This window comes from Dicentrarchus labrax, unplaced genomic scaffold (assembly GCF_905237075.1).
Source record: "Dicentrarchus labrax unplaced genomic scaffold, dlabrax2021, whole genome shotgun sequence".
Taxonomy (NCBI): Eukaryota; Metazoa; Chordata; class Actinopteri; family Moronidae; genus Dicentrarchus; species Dicentrarchus labrax.
In genome coordinates, this window is record NW_026136707.1 from 8,624,991 (window position 1) to 8,646,951 (window position 21,961).

Here is a 21,961-nt window from a genome sequence, read left to right on the forward strand (position 1 = left end):
AAATGTAGCAGCTGGCGGGGGGAACATATATCTTCTTGCACTGAAAACACTAAAATTAGAGCTTCACTCATTCACAATTACTAGATGCACCTGGCCACAGAACCCATTGTATAAGCATGGGTCACTGTTCTCTTCTTACACTTAGTCACAATAGGCTGTGTGTCCTGTCCTCTATATGCTATGAGGGCAGTGTCCAAAAATAGCCCAGCAGCTAATGGCTATAGCTTGCTGTGTTTGTACTGCTGTTTATCTGGCTCTCTCATCAGGCCACAGTCTCATTAGCAGTGACTGGGGGATTCCTACCAGCACCACTGCTCTTCCAGCGTCTGTTCCCTGAGGCGCCTGAGCAATGATGAAGAAGATGAATAAGAAGGGGAAAAAACAAAAAAAAACTGGGGTAGTGGAAGGTGGTAAATGGGGAGGCACACAGACAGGAAGTGGGTGTAATTTCCTCAGGAAGCTATCAGAGCCATTTCTTGTGTGACCTATCAGATGAAAAGCAGGAGAGGGAAAGAGAAAGTGAGACAGAGAGAAGGAGAGCAAGATGGAGAGAGTGAGAAAGGTAAAAAAAAAAAAAAAAAGAAGACTGCATCAAACAAACTGTGCCACTCGTCTCTATGTTCACATGGGAACCAGAAAAGGAAGTTGCTGCACAGATAAACCCGATGATGAGCGAATGAGGAACAGAGAGTTTGTGTGCAAAGAGTGTGAACAGGACAGAGTGGCTTCAAACTGCCGGGTTTACATGCACATTTCTGCACACATTAGCATTTTGAATGGGGTTTAAGACGACATGTCTTTTTGGCAGTCTGACGGCTTAGAGGCTAATGCTTGACAAAAAATAGAAATAAAAGCTGAATCACATAAAAACATAAAAAGTGTGATCATTCTTGTTTCTCAATGAATTATTTCAGGCTTTCATAGAACTTGTTCTCAGTGTTTCAAAACCAGAAAACAAACGTTTTATTTGTTGTAGTTTTACTGACATCGAGGTCAGTATTGCGTTTATTCACTTCTAGGACTTACTAGGCCTGGTAAACATGACTGTGGCTGCAAGCGCTAGCCTATATGAACTCTATAGACTAAACAGAGAGAAAAAAAGCAAGGGGCCTAGTGAGGAGGAAGGAGGAGGAGGAGGAGGAGGAGGAGGAGGAGAGGGAGCGTGGAGACGAAATTAAAAGAGAGGACACACTGCAGCAGGAAATGAAGAACAAGGCAGTAACAGTGGAAAGAAAGAAAAAACAGGCAATGGAAACTTAAGTGTGAGAAACTCTGGAAAGTCTAACAAGCATATAAGCATCCTGTGTCTGAGCAGAGACCTGCACCTGAAAGGTTACAAACCTTGACCAAATGGTTTTGGTTTTGAAGCAATGAAAACATGCTCCGTGGTCTGTGCATGTTTGTGTCAATAGTACCTATGTCACAATTTTAAGGCAAATTGCACAATAAAATGTTGCACAAGGTTGTATGAATGCAGATTAAACAAGTTACGCAAATATGCAAAAACTCTTTAATTCTCACATGATACTGCTTTGAATGCAAACTAATATCAAGTCACTCATTGTTGGGGTTACAACTATTTTGTGAGAAAGGGCAGACAAACACTCGCTATGTTTACATGGAGCCTAATATTACGATTATAAATCGGTTTAAAATCCCAAACATAATAAAAATGCTCCATATAAAACTCCTGAATCAGAACAAGCGGGATACATAGATTAACCGGATTACTTTATGGCTGCGTAAGAGGTATGTTTCTCCACTTCCAACAAATGGTAGCTACCAAGCTGAACTGGAGCTTTGTGGAGAGTTTGTTTTTGATACAAACTCAAGAACGGTAGGAAAATAAGAAATAACGACCTAGTCAAACAAATCCAAGAAAAAGTGAAAGAAGCCGGGAGAGACCAAAGTGTTGAACAAATTAAAAACCGGCAGAAAACTTTGAAGGCCGCCTGTTACAACAAAAATGGATCCGACCCCACTAACTTTCCATTTTCAGTAAGCATCAACACATTCATTGCTTTTGCAAATGTCGCACAGCTGTAATATGCGTCAGCGGATGTATTATTAAATCAGATTCTATGTAACCAGCGTGACCCAAAATCTTCAACCTGAATGATTTCAATCAGAATGAAAAAAAGTGTGCATGTAATCACAGCTACTGTCTTACTGGCACACCGCACTGACTTTACACTGACATCACATGGGCAGCACTACTCTGTGAAAACAGTTGTGTAATGTGGCTTGGGATGAAGCTTTCTAAAATCTGAGAAAACAATCCTAATATACATCATCAGGATTATGATGGATGGCGCTCCAGACTTTATAATCTTAAAACTGGGGATTTGAAACACGGACATTTACCAGGCATAGAGGATGTGATTAAATACACTATGAGTTGCATTATGGTAGTTATGAGTTGCATCCATGCTAATGACTGAAAGTCACAACATCTATTGAAGTAAACAACCCCCAAACTTATTAAAAGTGCAAAAAATTCTTTAAGTATTACTACTGAACATATTAGCCTAACAGACAACACAAGCATCTTAAATTATTCCACAGTGACTTTATTAAAGATAAGGCTCTTATCAATTCACAGAGAGATAAGGCATTTCAAGATAAGAAGGCCTAATGTAACTGAATGTCTGCATGTTAGCTCAGCGAGGTTAAAGGGCAACAGAACAATGGTCTGAACATTATAGAGGGCAAAGTTATCCCAGAAATCTTGTCACTGCACTGACAGCAAGCAAACAACAGAGGAGAGGGTGCACTGTGAGATACTGATGCAGCAGAGTGCGTGTACAGGGGAAGTGACATCAGCGTCTGTGAGAGAGCGAGAGGTTGGTTTGTGGTAAAGTGTAAGAAAGAATATGCCTTCTCAAACTGTTTTTCTCATCCTATTTCTGACAACCACATCCTTCTCCTACCATCCCTATTTAATCTCTTTCTCTCTCTCTATCTTCTGTTTCATTTTCCTCACTTTCTCTCTTAACCTCTCTCCTTCGTCTCCTACACCTTCGGTTCGAAAATAAAGCGGCCCCTTGTGCGATCGCTCCAAGACAGCCAGTGCATTCATGGCCCGCAGACAAGGGCCAATTATGTAATTTAACGACCATTACGTAGTGGCTAAAATAAGATTATGGCCAACAGCGCAGGGAAAACACAGGCAGGTCTTTTCATTGCTTCACTGGATCCCACCTTACATGTTGTTCATTGTTTTCAGCTACAAGTCCAAAGGAATCATATTGTTGAATCCCTCTGGGTTTTTCTCGATTTCAAAAGGACATTTTGCACCACAGACGTGTCTCTTCAGAGAGTTTTACTGCAATGACCTTTTCTTGATATGATGCGATTTGGATACAGCCGTCACGGAGAATCATTGACCTTCTCTTCGTATGATTTTCAGTTGAGCAGACATTGCTCTTTTTAATGATGCCGAACAATCCCCCATCCCCTCCCAATCGCAGCGCAAGACCTCCCAGCATTTTCAGGATGATGTTAAACAAGGTACACTGAAGCTACCGCTGAACGTCCTCCCTCCTTCACACACACGGCCACGCGTATTCGCCGAGGCTTAACACACACCTTCTCTTCATTTTCTCTTCATGTCTCTCCTTAGAGCCAAAGTACACTTCACTCTCCTCGCTCCAACAAACTGCCACCCCCAACCAAACCCACCCCCTCCATCCCCTCTCTCCCTGTCCCCGTATAGAGGTCACTGGCTTCATGGAAACAGTTGATAGGCCGGGGCCAATCGACTGGCATGGATTGGCAGTTCACAGTGAACCTCCAGCTTGGCCTAACTGCTTCCATGTGTGTGTGTGTGTGTGTGTGTGTGTGTGTGTGTGTGTGTGTGTGTGTGTGTGTGTGTGTGTGTGTGTGTGTGCATGTATGGAGCAGTAATTGAATTGCTGAGGCCAAACACAGAAACTCTGATTTTGTGACAAAAACCGCCCCTCGTTCATTCACAAGCATGTTGTGTGTATTTGTGTCTGCTGCGTTCATTAGCTGCTTATTTTAAGATGATACCAAACAAAGCAGCAACAGCAAGCTGATACTGAATATTTTTGGAAGGAATTTAGCTTTCCCAGAATCAAAGTCTTTGAAGCCAAAAATGCCTCTGTACTAGCGCACAAGCACACCTTGGTTCATGACGTTAACCTTGTGCCAACAGTGTGCAATCCAGATATGAAACATTCTTCTCTCTCTCTTAGAGTAGGCCATTAATAAGCCATCAAGAGATAACTAAATCTTTATCTCTGTAATGATCATAATCAATGTTTTACCTCGACATGAAATTCATATCTACAATGAAATAATGACTCCAGCTTTGGTCAGCTAACACTCTGGATAAGGCAAACAATTGAGCTGATAGCTTCAGTATTTGAGAGTCTGCAGCCTTTGGGTCTATCTTTGGACTGCTGGTTGAACAAAAAAGCATTTCAAATATGTACATATAAATACCTTTGGCTATGGGAAATTATGACATTTTTCTCTACTTTCTAACATTATATTGACCAATAATCAATTAACTGATTAACCATTAATTAAAATAATAATAAATGATTCATTGTAGCTCTAGTAGACTTGTCAGTATCAGACGATTGCTGCTTTAAAAATAGTCTTTACCTATCAGGAGAAGTATCCAAATTATTTTTGGTATGTCATACCTTACGCATTATGTGCCGAAGCACTGCACAGGGAAGGTTTCAATACTGACCTACAGTACAAAATACATGCAAGAGAGGAGATATGATTATAGGTGCTAAGTTAAAATAAATATTATATGTACAGATCTACAACTCTAGACAGGAAATCGACTGCACTTCTATCTCTGGAAACGAGATCCCTACTCTGTTGCTCTTGTTCAGGTTCCTCCCTTTTGTTCCTTATCTGAATCAAAGCTCTAAGGAGGATGGTGGTTGTGTAAGTTTTACAAATTGTACAAAACCCAAATTATTGATTTTGGACTACATAAATAAAATTGACTTGACTTGTCTTGTAAATTTAGGTAATTTGTGCTTCTCATCTTCACTGCATTTTAGGGCCACAATTGACTAACATTAATTTTTATTGTCACTTTATCTGCCAATTATTTTCTCCATTAAATAGTTGGTTTATGAACATCAGAAAGTGAAAAGTGCCAGTTACAATTTCCCAAAGGGCCAACGTAACATTTCCAATGTTCAGTTACCAAAGAAAGTCAATTTACTATCATATAAGACCAAGAAAAAACACAACTCTTCCCACTTGCAAAGCTGGAGCCAGAAAATTTGGACAGTTTTGCTTGAAAAGTTACTGAATCAATTTATCAATTATCCCCAGAAGAGCACATAGACATGAGAAAAATCTAGTAAAAAAATCAGGTACTAAGTACTAATAAAGCAGCATCTGCATCACAGTTGCATTAAAATAATAGGTCAACTTTACTGGTGGAAAGTAGACACCTGGTTGTATTGAATTCAATCAAAAGAAAATAATAAATCTTGAAATTATTCAGATGTAGTGCATTTTGTAGTGCTATGACATTTATTGCAATATGACAAATACAAGATTTATTTTTGTTTGTAAAGGCCTGAGAGCTCACATACAACAAGCACGCTGTCTGCACACACTCACTGGAGGACCTTTCACCCCACCATACCCCCCACATCTTACTCCTCAAGAGTAAACATCATCTACAGAGTCTAGCCTTGCTTTTTCCACCCTGACCCTCAAATGAAAGAGCCCATTCTCTGTTTCCTCCCTCTCTCTCTCACTCACACTCTCTCCGTCACATCAGCTTTCCAGCCATCTCTCTGACTCACACTTGGACACACGGATGTAACTCTTTCCATTTTCTACCTTTTTTTTTTTTTTTTTAAGAGTGTGAGGAACAAGCTGCTGCAGTCCAGGTTATACTTTCACAAAATCCTCCTGATCATCGAGAGAGCACGTAAACACTCACACACACACCGAGATTGGCTGCTTTCATTTTGGCCCCTGAAGGGGTCAGTCAGTTGTGGGGAGGGGATGTCACAGCTGCACACACGACTCACACACACCCACACCCACACACACACACACCACACCCACACAACACACACACACACACACACACACACACACACACACACACACACACACTGCAAGTCGGGCTCCTTGTCTAGTTTGACTACAGTGTGTGAAACCGTCCTGAATGACAGCAGAGAGAGATGACAGAGATTGGCAGGTGAATGCCTGTGTGAGCTACTTTAACTTACAAATCACTGTCCTGTGAATGAGCCGATACCATGTGATTACTGAACAGTGGAACTTGTGTTTTAGCTTTACAATGGGTGGTCCGAAACCAACTCAAGAAAACAATAATCAATGTTTTGTCTACATTAAAACACTTTGTCAGCTCAGACAAAGTAAGAACATTTGAGTGTTGTGGGATTCGGTTTGGCGAGAAGAGCTGCACTGCCCTACTATTATTATTACATTATTCGGGTGTTCCAACAACTGTATACATACAGGTCAGTTTACTAGTACTAGTCCACCTGGAGCAAAACTTCTAAAAAGGTGTAGTAATTTCATCGGGTTACCTCGGCTTGGGTTTGGAGATAGACAATTTAAAACAGACAACATGTGTTAGAAGCTTTTTGGTGTGGAGTTTCAAAGGTGGGCATTTGCCAGGTTGCATTATGGCAATGGAGGATTTGTGCAATGTACGTCCACTAAAAGTGCATGTTTTTGCCACTCAGGTTCAGATTGTTATTATAAGTGTCTGACAAGATTATGGAAAGAATCCCTAAAGAGAGACCAGTTCAAACACAGCATCATCTTAACACTTCATTCAAATTTGACAGAAACTAAATAAAACTCACCAAAACCTTGGTTTGTCTTCCCACTGTTCCAACAATCCCCAACTCTGGTTTAGTCTAAATAAACCCTTAATCCACCAAGTTAGACGGGAAAATATTCTGGCTCTACAAGCCGTTTCTCCCTGCTGACTCTCTGATGCCCAACCTCCCTCTCGCTCCTCTCCTCATATTTTCACATCTAAGTCTTCAAAGTAATGGTGTTATTCAACCAAAAAGGTCTATCTGTGCAGGGATCTTCTCCACAATGGTGTCAGATACTTCAATCTGAGCCTATCAGTGGTAAAAACAAGCACTTTTATTGGTTAAAATTACATTGCAAGCACTCTCTCTCAATACTGGAGTGTGTCTTGCAACTGTCTCCGACTTTGATTTCTTTGAAGAGAGGATGCAGGACCGTTGAACTGAATCTACCCCGTGTTAATCCCAGAGGTGGAATGTAACTAAGTACATATACTCAAGTACTGTATAATATTTTCAGTTTCTATTACTTTATATTGCTCCTCTAAAGATCTGAGATCTTCCACAAACAGTTAATCCATACTGACTGCATAGATAGTGCACAGTTGATTACTTAGTTCTACTGTACATATTCAGCTAGGGTAAACATTAGTAATAAAGTAGCCATGTTTTGAATGAGAGGTTCCCTGCTATCCCATTTTGATAAGATAACATTTAAATAATTTAACCCAATGCCTTTACAAAGCAGGTTTGCTATAATAAATTATGCATAATAGTTTGTGCATTAAGCAAATGTAAATCGGTCACACTGATTACCTATCGTTATCGGCCCTGAAAAAAACATATCAGACAACCCCTACCTAAGTTCACTTCCTATTTACTATATAGTGTATATATGAACATTCTGCAATGTTATTGGAGGAAATGTATGCATTAAATTAAAATTAAAACAAAACGGAATGAAACATGTAGTGTCCATGACATGCACAGTCTTTTTAATCCCATTGTTACTCACTTTATCGATGCAGAAATAAGTCTAGTCTGTCACTACTGATGCAAAGTGTCTAAAATCTCTGTTTACAGTTCCCTACAGTGTGACTGAGTGTGTATTATATAGCGAGTAGAGAAGTAGCCTTTTCTAGTATAGGTCTATTTCACAGCAGACATTTAGTAGTAAAAGGTTTAAAACACATGTGTTACTAATAACACCAATGAGGTTCTGTTCTATTTGACTATCCCACTAAGACTTGACAGTGTGACAGTGATCCATAAAGAACAACACCAGGACCCCCAAACTGAAGCAGCTAAATGGAATTCAGCCATCATTCACTTTACTATTTACACCTGTGCTCTTCTGAGTGAAAAAGGCCTGTTGTTGTCTGTTTTAGTACTGGTTTGTCTTGTTATGCTGCTTTGTTCAGAGTATTCTCCATTTAATAATCTGGTAAATGCGGAACAAATCAAGGAACATCATCACACTGATACAAAAACTATTCAAACTCGCTTACTCACTGATTTGCCACATTACTTGCAAATGGCATATGACAATCACAGATATTAATAAAAAGGTGGAGCCTGACCAGTACGGGTTTATTGAGATTGATACCGCTACCGATTTTAGAGGAGAACAAATCCAACGATTACTGATACGGTGGCCAATATAGTGAATTGAAATGGAATGAAAATAGACAGATATGACTATGTAAAGGTAGAGAGAAGCCTGCTCTCCTAAACAAATACCTTTACTAAAGAATAAAGAAGTTAAATGCTCTTTAACATGTTAAAGAGTGTAACATATAGGCTACATTGTTAACAAATTCTAGAAATGAACATTGAGAAAAGAAAATAAATAGCTTAACATCAGTACTGTAAAAACTATTTAAAAAAAAGTTCATATCAGATTACATGTATGCCGATACTGATAGCAATATGTCTGCGGTATATCTTTTGGGCTCTAATTAAAAGGACTAGAAGCTGACAAACCTCTATTATCTCACTAGTTTCATATAAAGTGTGATCCATACAGACAAGTGCAGAAACACACAGTGTGTCACCTTGCTCAGTGATGACATTGGCTGGGGTTTTAAATGTATCATAGATGTAGTGCAGCTTAACCACCTTCCTATGTCCTTACACACACACTTATAACGTACTTGTAACTTCATCCCACTGCGCTCATTCAGGAGGAATCAGTAGATTTCACTGCTGACCCACGTAGAGAGAAGAAGAGCTGCCCAGTCCGCTCTGTCTCTCATTATCTGCTGCCTGTGCGTCAATCTAACTGCAGCCAGAGAAGAATACCTGTGTTTCCTTTGAAGTACGAGCCTGACTACAGTAAATTATTAGCTTGCCCGCAACTCAGCTCCAGGCCCTTAGGACACCCCCTGGCTGTTCCACCGTGGGTGCCATTACCTGTCATTCCAGTTGTCGGGTATCTCTCACAGAGGCTAACAATGACGGTTACGCCTCGCCTCGCCGTAGCCCTAACCGACTTTATCTTCCTACCTTCTGAGATTCAGGGGATGTGGGTGAGTTTACGAAGGGCTATGACAATAGACAGAGTGAGAGACAGGGAGGGAGAGAGCAGCACAGCAACTCAGATTATAGCCAACATTCCTTTAAAAGGAAGAGAAGGTAGCCTTTGGGCTCCAGACAAGCCAGCACTTGTAAAAACGTGGGGAGAGAGAGAGATGACAAGTGCATTGCTCCTCTAGTCTAGCAGAGCGTAACAGGAAGTGGCAGGGCCCGCTTCACATGGGGCCTCTGGGGTGCAGCGGCTGGCTGTGGAACACGTCACAAAAACCGCCAGCTGCAACGCCCTTAACACACACACGGCACCCTCTATTAATAATGAGCAAATGTAATCGTTATTAACATTCACTGGAGAAATGAGTTTGCCTTGACGGAGCTCATGCTTGCAGACTAAACCCCCCTCGAGGAACAAAAGTGATAGAGGCACAAATAAGACAAACTGGCCTGGCAACTTTGCTAAAAAACAAACAAACGTTGTTCTTTGAGGAGTGATTAATGAAAACTTAACGGCTTGCTGGCGAGCACAACCCACACTGTTCCAGCCCTGTATCTTTAGTTAATGACTGCAGTGAGATAATGAAGCTGCACTAGATGTACAGTAATTGCAGTTTCCTGTGAGCGCAGGAAACCCTCGCCTGTGCAGCGCAGGCAATGTCCTCTGCTTCACAAGGCAAAAATCATCATGGGTAATCAATTATATGCAGACACTAATTACTGAACACTGTCTGCACTGGACACCCCCCCCCCCCACACACACACACACACACACACACACTCTCTCTCTCTATATGGGCTGGTCAGATGAGTGAGAGGTATAGGAAGAGAGGGGGGGGGGGTGAAACTGGGAGGGACACATGTCTGTAGCAGCAGGTTTGTAGCCTCCCTTCAAGTTACACAAAAACAATGTTGACAATTAAATAAGAGGGAAAGAGAAAAGCTTGATCCGGCACTGATTACCTAAGTCTCTATAATCACAGCACAGAGAGTCCTTGGACAAAGAGAGAGAGGGGGGGGATAAAACACAAGCAGGTTCATATTCTATAGCTGTATTTCTTTATGAGAAACCTCCACAGCACTCCTATGATTAATGTCAGACGGATACTCTTGCAAGGGAGATAATAATACATAAAATTTCACAAGGTCACCAGCTATAAACTCCCCACTGACTACAAATGACACAGCATAACTCCCTTTGAGAATATTAAAGTGATTTGCACTTTGGGATCAGACCTAAAACAACTCTAGTCGTAAAAAAAAAAAAAAAAAAACACACACAAAAAAAAAAACAGAAACCTAGACGGCTTTTCCAGAAAACACACACGGTCCAACTACCTGAAGTTACCCGCAAAACTGCAACTTCCACGCTTCTCACGCAGACTCCCAAATTTTCAGAATAAAAGGCAACTTTTGTCCCCAGTGCTACATTCATTAATTAAACTGCAGAATAAAATCGCTATCAGCTCTTTTCGTATCCAGAGAGATATGTAGTGCACAGCAAAGCCGAGCACAGCATTCCTGTATGTGGACCAAACCGTCTGCAGCTAATAGGAGGAGGAGGAGGAGGCGGAGGAGGGGGGGCTCTCTCTCGCTCTCTCGCTCTCTCGGTAAAACAAATATCCATGACGACTTTAAATTTACAGCACGGAGACATTAAATGTTAAAGCTGTTTGTAATGTTGGTCTGCGTGTATGGCGTTAAAATAATATACTCACCCGCAAATACAAGAGAAAACGACAGTCGAAGCGTCTAATAGGTTTCCTGTTCGAAAGTTGTCGTGTGTCAGTGGGAAAAAAACATTGTACGCGGAAGTACACATCCACCGAGAGAAAAAAAAAAAAAAAAAAAACTCTCAGGGTCGATAAGAGAATAAAAAAAAAAAGAGTAAAGATTTGACGTTTAAAGAATAATCAAACACAAAGTGTCCGGTGATACATAAAACCGGGTTGTGGTGCTGATGGCTGCTTATGTGTGTTTTACAGCTCGCCTGTCAATTAAAAAAAAAAAAAAAAAAGGAGAAAAAGTTTAAACGGGTTGTTTCCGCACTGTGTTACACACTAACTCGTCCCCATTGAGTCCTCACTCTGCTGCACTGAACACAAGGAGTTTTATACGCGGCATATTTACGCTTTTACATTGTTTGTATATTTATTTTAAAAGTATCAAATATCTCCGTTTTATCCAACATTTTACTGATTCTTTGATAATTATTAGCTTATTTCCCACTGGGAAGCCAAAAGCTGATTTATGTCTTTATCACCAGAATAACTATTACTAATACTCCTGCAGCAAACCGAAAAGTACATTTATTTTATACATTAGTCTCTTATTTGCTCCCAAACGTGCAATATCTACTGTATTGAGCACAAGTGATTCCACTTTTATGTTTTTCCACAGCTGATCTGCTGATAGACATAAATTGCACACACTACTGTGGAGCCGGTCTGAACAGATGACAGATGTTTAAAGCGACATAAAGAACATTTGTCTGTCGTGAAATCAGAGCAACTGTTTGCAGAGTTCATTGCTTAGATCAAACTTTACTCCCTGTTTGGTCGCTTGGATTTTGGCCTCCTTGCGCCACCTTATGGAGAAACATAGACAGGAGCTGATCCCTTCCCATCTGCAGTTATACAATTTCAGATTTGACCTGGACTCAGACTAGTATGACCACTGTCTGTTCTACATGAAACTACATCATCTGTTTTTAGTAAATCCTTAAGGTTTTAATGTGACAATTGAGATTAAAGTTCATTCTTGACCTTGGAAACAGCAAAACAATCTCACCTCTGTTTGATATCACATAATTATCATCATAATCTGATAGTGTAGAGGTTTATTCTCCATGTTGGTCCTAAATAAAGTCTGCTTATGTCCATTTTATAGTTTTTTTGCATTACAGGTTGACACAGTACTGTGCAATTTATTCTGTTATCTCCCAGTTTAAACCGAGGAAGGCGGTAAGGACTCTGACCGGAGATTAGAGTCTATGGTTTACAGAGGACGGGAATGCTCTGTGTTTCCAGTTGTTGGCACATTTAGTGACCTTCTACCTTTCTAACTGGTACTATGGCAGACGTATAACAAACATAATCAAACACAGAGTTTGTATTAATCACTATTTAAGTAGTGAAACGTGTGGGTGTGTCTGAATGTTCATGGCACCGTCACACTGACGCTAACAAGTAACTGCAATATAATGATGACCTTGTCACTTCCTGCTAGACTCTCTTTGTGCTTTCCTCTTCATTTACCCCTCATTGTTAGCACCATGGTCATAACCTTGATCAAATCTAGTTGTCATACAGTTTGAGTGGCAGCTGCATGGTGATTTAAGATTATTGATGTGATAGTTGAGCTCATAAGGTCATGTACAAACGTTTCTTGGTAGTGCCCTCTACAGTATGTATGTTCAGACACTGCAGAGAAGTGTCTGTTGTGGGTGTAAGGTTTTAAAGGACGCCTTCCTCACTCAGGATATGACTTACCAGACTTCTGTAGGTGTTGTCTCACACCTTGGATACACATTCAAAACCAGTCATTTCATGATTGGTGGTAAGAAATTTGCAGATGTCAGAGGTGGCAAAGAAAAAGATACTGTTCTGACTGTTTTATGTCTAAATTTATCACACATGTGCTTAATAAACTGCGGTTTCTACCATTAATTGTAGCTATGGCATTGGCTTATAATAAAATAAAACAAGCCCAAAAATACACATCTACAGTCAGTGTTTTTGTATTGGAATGTGTGTTTATCTGAATGGTTGTCTATATATATCCTTGTTGTTATTATTATATATATAACTATCATCATTATCTATACGATCATCATCATCGTTATGTAAAAAGAAAAGTGCATGTATTCATCAAACTGTTGCATCAGGAGTGAAAGAAAAACAGAAAAAACAATAACACACCAAATAAGGAGCAATTTGTAAAACACCTTCTATGTATTACTTTTTATCAGCCATTCTCTGATTATTCAATTAATACTTGTGTTAATCTAATTAAACAAGGTCAAAAATATGGACTGTTTTAATAGAAATCTGTATCAATTGATTGCTATGATTGCTTCATTTCTTCACACACTACTCTAGAATTATATCAGTATTTGTGTCAGTGCAGTTTTTAATAACTTTGTTTTTTTTATTGTCAAAACTAAACTCAGACTCAGTACCCAATATTTAAATTTGGCAGATATCAGTGATCACATATTAATTATTTATATTACAATTTACTAACTACAGGAGATATAAGTGATCAGATAGAAAAATGTAGTTTAATTCTGAATAATTAAATATACTGTGGTGTCCAACAGACTACGTCTGTTCTATTAAGGTTTGTTAACAAATAATGTATCAAAAGAAAATGTGGTGGAAAACCGGAATTTAAAACATTACGATAGAAATTCGACAGAAGAATCTCACGTTATGTTGCTCCGTGTCACAAAATAAATCCATTAAACAAACTCACAGTCAACAACAGTTCACTATCCAGAATAATGTTTATTGCTTTTGAAGATATTAATCTTTTTCTTCTTTTTTGCACTTTCCATTTTTCCTCTTTACAGTAAAACAAAGAGAGATGACAGGTAAAACCACTGCATTGTCATTTTTGGATGTGTACACACACATACACACACAAAGGAAACAGTATTTACAGCTGTTAGTGAGTGTACTCCACATGGAGGTGACTGGAGGCCTTTCCTGTAGCAACTCAACAAACATAGAGCTTTACATTAACTTTACAATAGAGCTTTCACAACTAATCGTATACCGCCACTGTTTGACAAACCATAGGCTATAAAGGCTATGAAGCTGTACAATATGGTTTAGTGTTCACTCTGTGCTGAGAAACTGGAGAAAGGATGTCGTTTCATTAGATCTGGTAGAGCAAAGATAAACAGTTTTTGAATATTTTTTCCCCCACTGTTTAATGTCCTCAAGCAAACCTAATTGCCCTGCTGCTGGCATGGACAAAAAGCACTGATTGAAAAATAATCAAAACAGATTTTAGGGGGAGGATTTAAAAAAAGAAAATGCAAAGACCAATATTATTCACATTAGACTAATTACAGTACAGTTACACTGAGTGAATGCTAACTATAAAAATAAGTCTACCGGCATATTTTTGAACCCCAAAGGGTTTATACATTGGGCATCTGGCAAAAATGACCAAAGGGCACAATTAATTGGGGTTGAGAAAATCAGAGACAATTCCCAGTGTGAACTCTGTCCTCATCATAGAAAAACATCTTCAGAGTGCAGATCTTCTGCCATTAATAATTTAAATTTTGATACACCTAAGCTTATAATTTTTCCAACATGTTTAAATACTGAATTAAATCACAACAATACAGCTAAATCTTATCATAGTGAATAATAATTAAATGCAATGTACACCATAATAAAATATATACACAGAAATATTCATACAAATTTCTAGATTGGTCCAGCTCCCTCTGCTCTCTTTTTCTTTCCTTTTAAGAAAATGTGCAGGAAAAACTTGAACCACAGGACAAAATAAATATTCACAGACTATCACAGTTAACACTATTAGAAATATGGATTTTAACATTTAAATTAACCCGCAAGAAACAATATCATGTAAAAAGTAAGTGCAAAAGAAACTTAGGGGCAACAATTTTACTCCCAGGATTACGGAGATAAGATGATTTCATAGAAGGAGACTTGACTGAAAGGACCACTAGGTGGCAGTATTCGACTATGTCTTAAAGTCATAGTGATTACATACAGTCCAAATCTCAAGAATTACAGAACAAATCTGTAAAATTGGATCGATCTGAGCATTATTTGTTGTTCTGTTCTGTTAGTATAGGGATGTTGTTTGTTAATGTTTGTCAAGGCAGGCATTGCTGTGTTGTAATTTACCACCTCACTGCCTTCTATCATAGCTCGGCTGCAGACAGCAAATTGTAGAGTACTGCTGGCAACGCGTAAAACAAGTCTAGAAACCATGGAGCGATCATTTGGTGTGAGAGATCAAAACAGAAAGAACAAGATGGTGATACAGACAGCCGATACCCTAAAAACTGTACGCCTCATATATTCTAAAATGGACAAGTCGGTAGTGTAATGGACTGTAGGCAAGTTAAAAATGTACACAGCAAACAGGGAAACAGTAATTTTAGAAGCAAAGAACATAACTGCCTTTCCTCGAAAAAGTATCTATCAAGACTGATTGGGGGAGTTGACAATTTAAAGCATAAAAGTGTCTCAGAGAAAAGAAAGGAGAGAAAAAGAGAGTTATCAGAGCACAGACGGGCAAGATGGTGGACGCAGGAGAGAATGTATTAGCTGTGTATCATTTTGAGAGTCTCTGTCTCCCTGTGTCTTTCATGCAGAGCCATGGAGGGGGAAAGTGACGGAGGCAGGGACTGGGGTGGAGGAGTGATGGGGATCAGGCTCTTCAGAGGATGTGGGGACACTGTTGGGGGGAGAGAGGAGATGGGTGGCAGCACGCTCCCTTTTTTTCCATCCAACACTATCTGTGATCGGTTCGCCAGGCTGGATTCCTTCCTGATGCTGAATTCATGCTCGTTTTCGTTGTCCGAGCTGCAGTCGCTCAGATCCGTGATCTCCAGGTCTGAGTCTGACTCTGGGTCCTGCTTCACCCCTCCTCTCCTCTCTGTAGGGCTCTGCTGGCCTGTGCCAGTCCCGGCTGCCAGGCCGACCGCTCCCAGCCCCAGACTCAGCCCCGTGCCTGGAGGATTGGCCTCCGCCCTTTCCCTTTCCCCCAATGACGCCCCGATGTCCGTCCGACCCATTGACAGGCTCCCTGGGTAGGGTGGCAGGCAGAGTCTGACTGGCTGACCACCCGCCGTGCCGTTTGTCCCTCCGGTTTGCCCTGCTGCTCCCCTCTCACCCGCACCTGCCTCCCCTGGGGGGAGCAGGGAGGAGAAGGGGTGAGGCAGCTGGGAAAGGCTGCTCTGCAAAGGGTTGGGGTAAAACTGGGAGGGGTAGAGGGAGCCAGGGGGCAGTTTGGGGCAGTTATTGAGAGAGAAGGCCCCTGGGAGGTAGGGGTTAAAGCCCCAGGGGTAGTCAAAGGGTGGGTTGCGCGGGTACGGGCCCAGCAGGGACGGGGGTTTGGAGTAGCACGGGGCACCTAGGATAGAGAAAATCCAGAGATGGAGGTTAGCTCTCAGAAGGGCCAAAGGTTTCTTGACATACAACATCCAAGAATGTTCACTAATTATGCTCAACGATATTAGCAATTCTAATCAGAAGCCACAGGGGCCAATTCTGGCGCGGTTGCTTTCAACAAAAACCTGATGGTTCATTTATGCATGCCAGTACTGTGTAGTACTTCATAGTGCTGAAAACCAGATGTGAACACAAAGATTGTACACTGCAGTGAAAACTAAAACAAAAAATCAAACAACTAATCAAGCAGAGTTTACATCTTCCAAACTATTTTTATGTATTAAAAGGGGAAATATCCGGAGACATGCCGCCTCTGGTTTGGCTGCACATCATCACAGTGGTGACAGTCACCTTGCTGAAACATCTAGCCGAGAAATTATAAAGAATGCATCAACACCCGAGTCTGTGTACTTCCAGAGGTTAAGTGACTGACAGAGAGGAAACTCCTGCCACCTCACCCCCCGATGTTTTGACATGTCACCGTATCATTTCAGATTACGCAAAAACCTTAAGATGTGGCAAATTAAATATTGCACCGTATTTAAATTCAGTTCCTTGTAAGCATCAGTTGATAACAGAAAAAGGGAGTAAATTTGAGGTGATGCTGGAATTCAATTTTAATGAACAAACAAAAGCATTGCCTCACAACCTACTGTACTTCCTTCCAACTGACAACCAACTCAAAGATTCTTTCTCCCTGCTGCTCCCTCCACCTCTTACTCACTCTCTCTCTCTCTCTCTCTCTCTCTCTCTCTCTTCCACTCTGTTATTTACTATGCAGGGCTAATTTGACAGTGGTGAAGTCTCTGCGTGCTGGGCCAGGAGTAGCTGGCAGACACATGAATATTGAATCAGTCAGGCAGGCCTCACTTGCTTATGAAAACACAGTAATGGGCGCCCACAGGCCACAAACTGAAGCCTGCACCCTCAATTAGGGCCTTCCTGCCTGGGAAGGGATTAGGACAGCGGGGACACATGGGAGGGAGAGGAGGGTGAGAAGGGAAGAAGGGGGGAATAGGACCTGAGGACAAACAGAGTGGGGAGGGGGGGCGGGGGGGCAGGTTGTGTGATGAGGAGTGCATGTGTGTGTGTGAGTACATCTGTTTACACACTGCTTCTCTGGCTCTGCACATTCGTACACATTCTGATGCACGTATATCATGTGCAGACGTACAAACAAAGGCAGATTTATGTATACCGTCAAGCAAACATAAATCAGCGCTCCATTTGTTGACGGTGAGAAAAAGAAAAAAAAAGAGGACAAAATGCGAACAATCATGCTGAAAAAGGTGGAAGATTTCACCAGCCTTCAACTTGTTTCTTACCACCGCTGATATGCATAATTTACAAGCTAACCTGGCCTCTCTCACCTGAAGCACAGCCTCACTGCGGGCTGCGATGGGACAGCCATCTCTCTTATTTCCTTTAACAATAAATGTTCATGCCTCCCCATATCCTCATTCATCTCCCTGCTCTCCTTTTCCCCTCTACCTTCTCTTCCTCCCCTTGTTTAAGCAGGTCTGTTTTCTATGTATACACAGCCTATAGGCCTCATACACCCTCTATACAAGCTGTATTTTTCCTCATGCAGAAGGCTTTGTCTCTCGGATACTGAAAGAATCCTGTTTTTGCACTAGCAGTTTTCTCCTTCCATTAGCTCACCTGAACTGAGGAAGGGGAATGCGTCCAGTCTCAGCTTGTCTCCTTCGGGCCCTGGTGCCGTGGTCCCTCGATCAAACAGGGACGTTCCCCTGCCTGAGTCTGGCAAACGAGGAAACAGGGACTGTATAGCCTGAGTGACAAAGACAGAGAAAACAAAAGTGGAAAAAGATTAAAACGAGTTTGTGTACTTCCTAAATAGAGCACATGTATTCCTATGAATCCGCCCTTATGCTGCTGCTGCGTTGTGAGGGGTAAAGTCATATGTTGACGGCAGCGCCCTGCAGAGTGTGATGCAAACAGTGACAGAGTCGCAGCAAGGACAGGATAAAAAGGGATGTCATGGGACTTGGAGTAAAAAGGGAGGTAGGAGGACGCAGAAGCCCCGAAACTCAAAGGCAGGAAGAGTACAGAGTCAAATGGAGACCAGCGATTAAGATCGTGGGCACAAAGGATAAATGACAAGGAGAGAGAGGGATTGCGGGTCTGTTTGTGTGAAGGGACACAGGACGAACAGGACTGAGAGATGTGAGAGAATGACATCCATTCAGGATGTAGGGCAGCTGTGTGTGTCGGTACGTGCACATATATATATTTTTTTTCTTTGTAAAATTTGTGAAGGAGAAGGAGGCAAGGTAAAATAAATGGAACAGTTGAACCTCAGGAATCAAGGGGACAAAGGGGGGGATTCTTTTCCCCTAGCAGGACTTTGGATCAATAGTATCTGTCACCCCGCAGCCCCAAGTTTGAAAGGCGAGACTGTACTCCCAAGCTGCGAGATCTGTGTTGCTTAACAAACCGCATTAATGACCCGCCATTGATCTGATCTGACGCGACCCCTTTGCTTTCTATTTCTTTCATTTTCAATCAATGACAGATGGATACGCCATCGGAGACGGGGATGAGAGAAGGAGGGGATAATGTCTTCTTTTGTTTTAAGGACAAGTTAAAACCGTCCCCCTCCACCGTCTCCTTCAGAGTCGGTGTCTCCTTATCCCATCTTAAGGATAGCATAGACAAATGATGGATGATTCTCTTTTACTGTACTTTCAACTTACGCGCACTTTCTAGGACACTAGTTTTTTAAAATAAAATTATCTGCACTTACGTCCAAGTTAAAAAAAATACAGCATTGTACGTCCATAATGTAGTGTAGAAATTAAAACATTTAAATTGATTTGTTCATTGTTTTATTTTCTCTAAATATCTCATCACTTTTACAGATCCACAAGTAAAGTCATAACATTATTTGTTAACTAAATCAGGGCGTTTTTGTTCATGCCTCCCCTCTTGCTGTGTGTTTACAATTTATCTCTGTAAAATTTTTACAATCTCTCAGGGCAAATAATAAGTATTCTATTACTACCACCATTAGAAAGTGAATAAAAGATAGACATGATGAATACCACCCATTCTCTTGTAAAAAGCGAACGCACAGCAGGGGCCTGAGAAATACAACAGTAAAATCACTAGAGTGAAATGGGTTTCAGTTACCTGAATTAAATCACTATTAATAAAAAATTAAGGAGTTGAGCACTGCGTCTTGCTGTTTCTCCTCCTTTTTTGATTTTTGTCCAGTATTCTCTTTTACAAATTCCCTGTGTATTCTGCTATAGAGACAACCTGTAGAAACATGGTTATAATTTCAGTGTGTCAGACTGTAAATTTCACTTTATTTTCTATGTGATTGACATTTCATTATCTGCATATTTATCTTACAAAATATATCCCTCTACCAATCCCACCCTCTCCCAGTCCCTTCATCCTACCCTTCGTACCTCTGGGCTGCAGTCTGGTGCAGTGGAGCCCCCGTTGAAGTGGTTCTGGGCCAGAAAGAAGGGAGAGTTGGCCATGTCCAGGATGGGGTAGTTCACTAACACGACCTTACTGAAGTTAAACTTGTAGGTGAAACGTTTCCCTTTGGTTTTGTGCAAAATGCGCTTGTTGTAATAATACCTGCGAAGGAGGAGGAGAGGATATCGAAGGAGGGATGGAGTGAGGGGATAAAGGATAAAGGAAAAAGGAAGGGGAAAAGGAAAAGAGGAGGGAAGGATTAATATAATGCTCACATCAAGGTTTTGTGTTTCATCGCTAACCGAAAAGAATAAGTAAACAACTTCAGCGCTGTAGGGCGAGAGCTATGCTGATTTCCCACTGTTTTTATTCATCTCCTCTTTCCTCAAATCAATTCATGTCTGGCTGCCTTGATTCAATACAATATGGTTCTTTAAAGGGAAATTTTATTCAGCTGTTAACAGACAAAAAGTCAAAAAGCCAAATTCCTTTGAGCTCCAGAGAGCCTTAACATAGAGTTAACATTACAACAAAACAACAGAAAATACCCCGTTCATCAATTCAGAAAATAATGTGGGTAGATTGTGGGTATTATATATTAATGTATAAATTATGGCATTAAAAAAAATGAAAATATACTATCATGATCCTGTAAAATACTGGTGTCTTAAAATGAGAAACCAAGTATATTTCTACTAAGTAAACACACTCATTTTACTCAGATAAACACACACAAATGCGTCACGATTAAAGTGAACAAGATTTACTAAATTGTAGGATGGGTGTGGTATTTCATTTGAATCATCAGATGCAGTTTGGACTCTGAAACATGATATCCAGCCCAGGTGATGTGTAAATGTAAATGACACTGAGAAGCTGTCACTGTTTCCAACAGCAAAGCACATTTACACCGAGGTGGGACAACAAGAGAAGTCTCCATGGTAACGACCTCAGGTGTCTCCCGCTGGGCATGTCGAGCCGCCGTCATGCCAGTTTCCTGTGCCACCCACTGAGGTGTCACAATGTACAGTCTGCTAGGATGATCAACAGTAAAGGCAAAACATGGAGCCATCTGGCTCAGGTAAAGTAGCTGAGTGCTCACGCCGGGGAGCGTGGGGGGGGGTAGTGGGATTCTGCAAATTGAAAAACCTGTGAATGTGTTATCGCGAGATAGAAGTTTAAATCTCGGAAAGCATTTCTTTGAGCACTTGGATTTCTTTGTTTTAAAGTGACCACAGTAAATGCACCAAATACAGAATGCATTGGACAACCTCAGCATTAAATACTGGTGAGCAACGGCTCATTATGCAGACGCACTATATCAACAAACATAGCAGCGTGTAAGTATCAGCATGTATCCACAGTGGCTGCACCCAGTGCAATGATGTGTACGTGTTTTGCTTTGCGTGGCAATTGTGCCGTGGCCCTTAATTGAGCAATTAAGTGAGGCTAATTAAGAAGGCTAATTGTGGCCCCAGCCAATTCATAACAATTAGAGTCTGACGACAGCCCCCATTAACGAGAGGCCAAAGGAAAGCAGAGGGAGGGGGGGTGGGGTAGCAGAACAAGTAGGGATAGTGTGCATTTGCATAAGAAAAACTGTGTGTGGTTGGGGGTATAAACTGCTGAAGGTATGGAGGGCGGAGGGTTTTAATCACCTTCGGCAAGTTCGGTGCCGAGCAGTTTCACTATTCCACTCTTAAGAAGAAGTCCAAGCAATTTCACACTGGGGCTTAATTTTGAAATCCCTATTGAATTTTTTATTTGGCAGCTCAATGGTGAACTTTCCATTAGGATGTCGACAGATAAGGAGAAATTGAGGGTATTGACGTTCCCCAGGAAAAGCCCCACCTTTATCTTTCCATTAAACCAACATAAAAAAAGAGAGACGTAAGTGAGGATTCAGTCAAACAAGAGTAAACAATTTATGTAAACTGTGGTGTGATAAACATCTTGATTTATCTGATACTATCAGTGTTATTGCTTGACATTCAACACACCAAACACATA

The 21,961-nt window shown here is 41.0% G+C and overlaps 2 protein-coding genes across 13 annotated transcripts in view; both read right to left on the bottom strand.

Annotated features, from left to right (window-relative positions):
* The window catches only part of arhgef1b (Rho guanine nucleotide exchange factor (GEF) 1b), a 43,163-nt gene extending 31,834 nt beyond the window's left edge, over positions 1-11,329 (bottom strand). For 7 of the 9 annotated variants that reach the window (XM_051407715.1, XM_051407714.1, XM_051407707.1 and 4 more), the window contains exon 1: positions 11,051-11,328. Coding sequence is in view for 7 of the 9 variants with exons in the window: in XM_051407707.1 (XP_051263667.1) it covers positions 11,051-11,154 (104 nt within the window). In the remaining 2 variants the exon portion in view is untranslated. Of the gene's footprint in view, positions 1-11,050 lie in introns of all 9 variants that reach the window. The other 2 variants (XM_051407708.1, XM_051407712.1) reach the window with 2 other exon arrangements.
* A 2,491-nt stretch (positions 11,330-13,820) lies between these two features.
* erfl1 (Ets2 repressor factor like 1) overlaps positions 13,821-21,961 on the bottom strand; it is an 89,241-nt gene continuing 81,100 nt past the window's right edge. For 3 of the 4 annotated variants that reach the window (XM_051407595.1, XM_051407596.1, XM_051407594.1), the window contains 3 exons: positions 19,927-20,113; positions 18,161-18,290; positions 13,821-16,460 (listed from right to left, as the gene is read on the bottom strand). In XM_051407595.1, coding sequence (XP_051263555.1) covers positions 15,649-16,460; positions 18,161-18,290; positions 19,927-20,113 — 1,129 coding nt within the window. In that variant the 3' untranslated portion in view covers positions 13,821-15,648. The remainder of the gene's footprint in view (positions 16,461-18,160; positions 18,291-19,926; positions 20,114-21,961) is intronic. The other variant, XM_051407597.1, reaches the window with a different exon arrangement.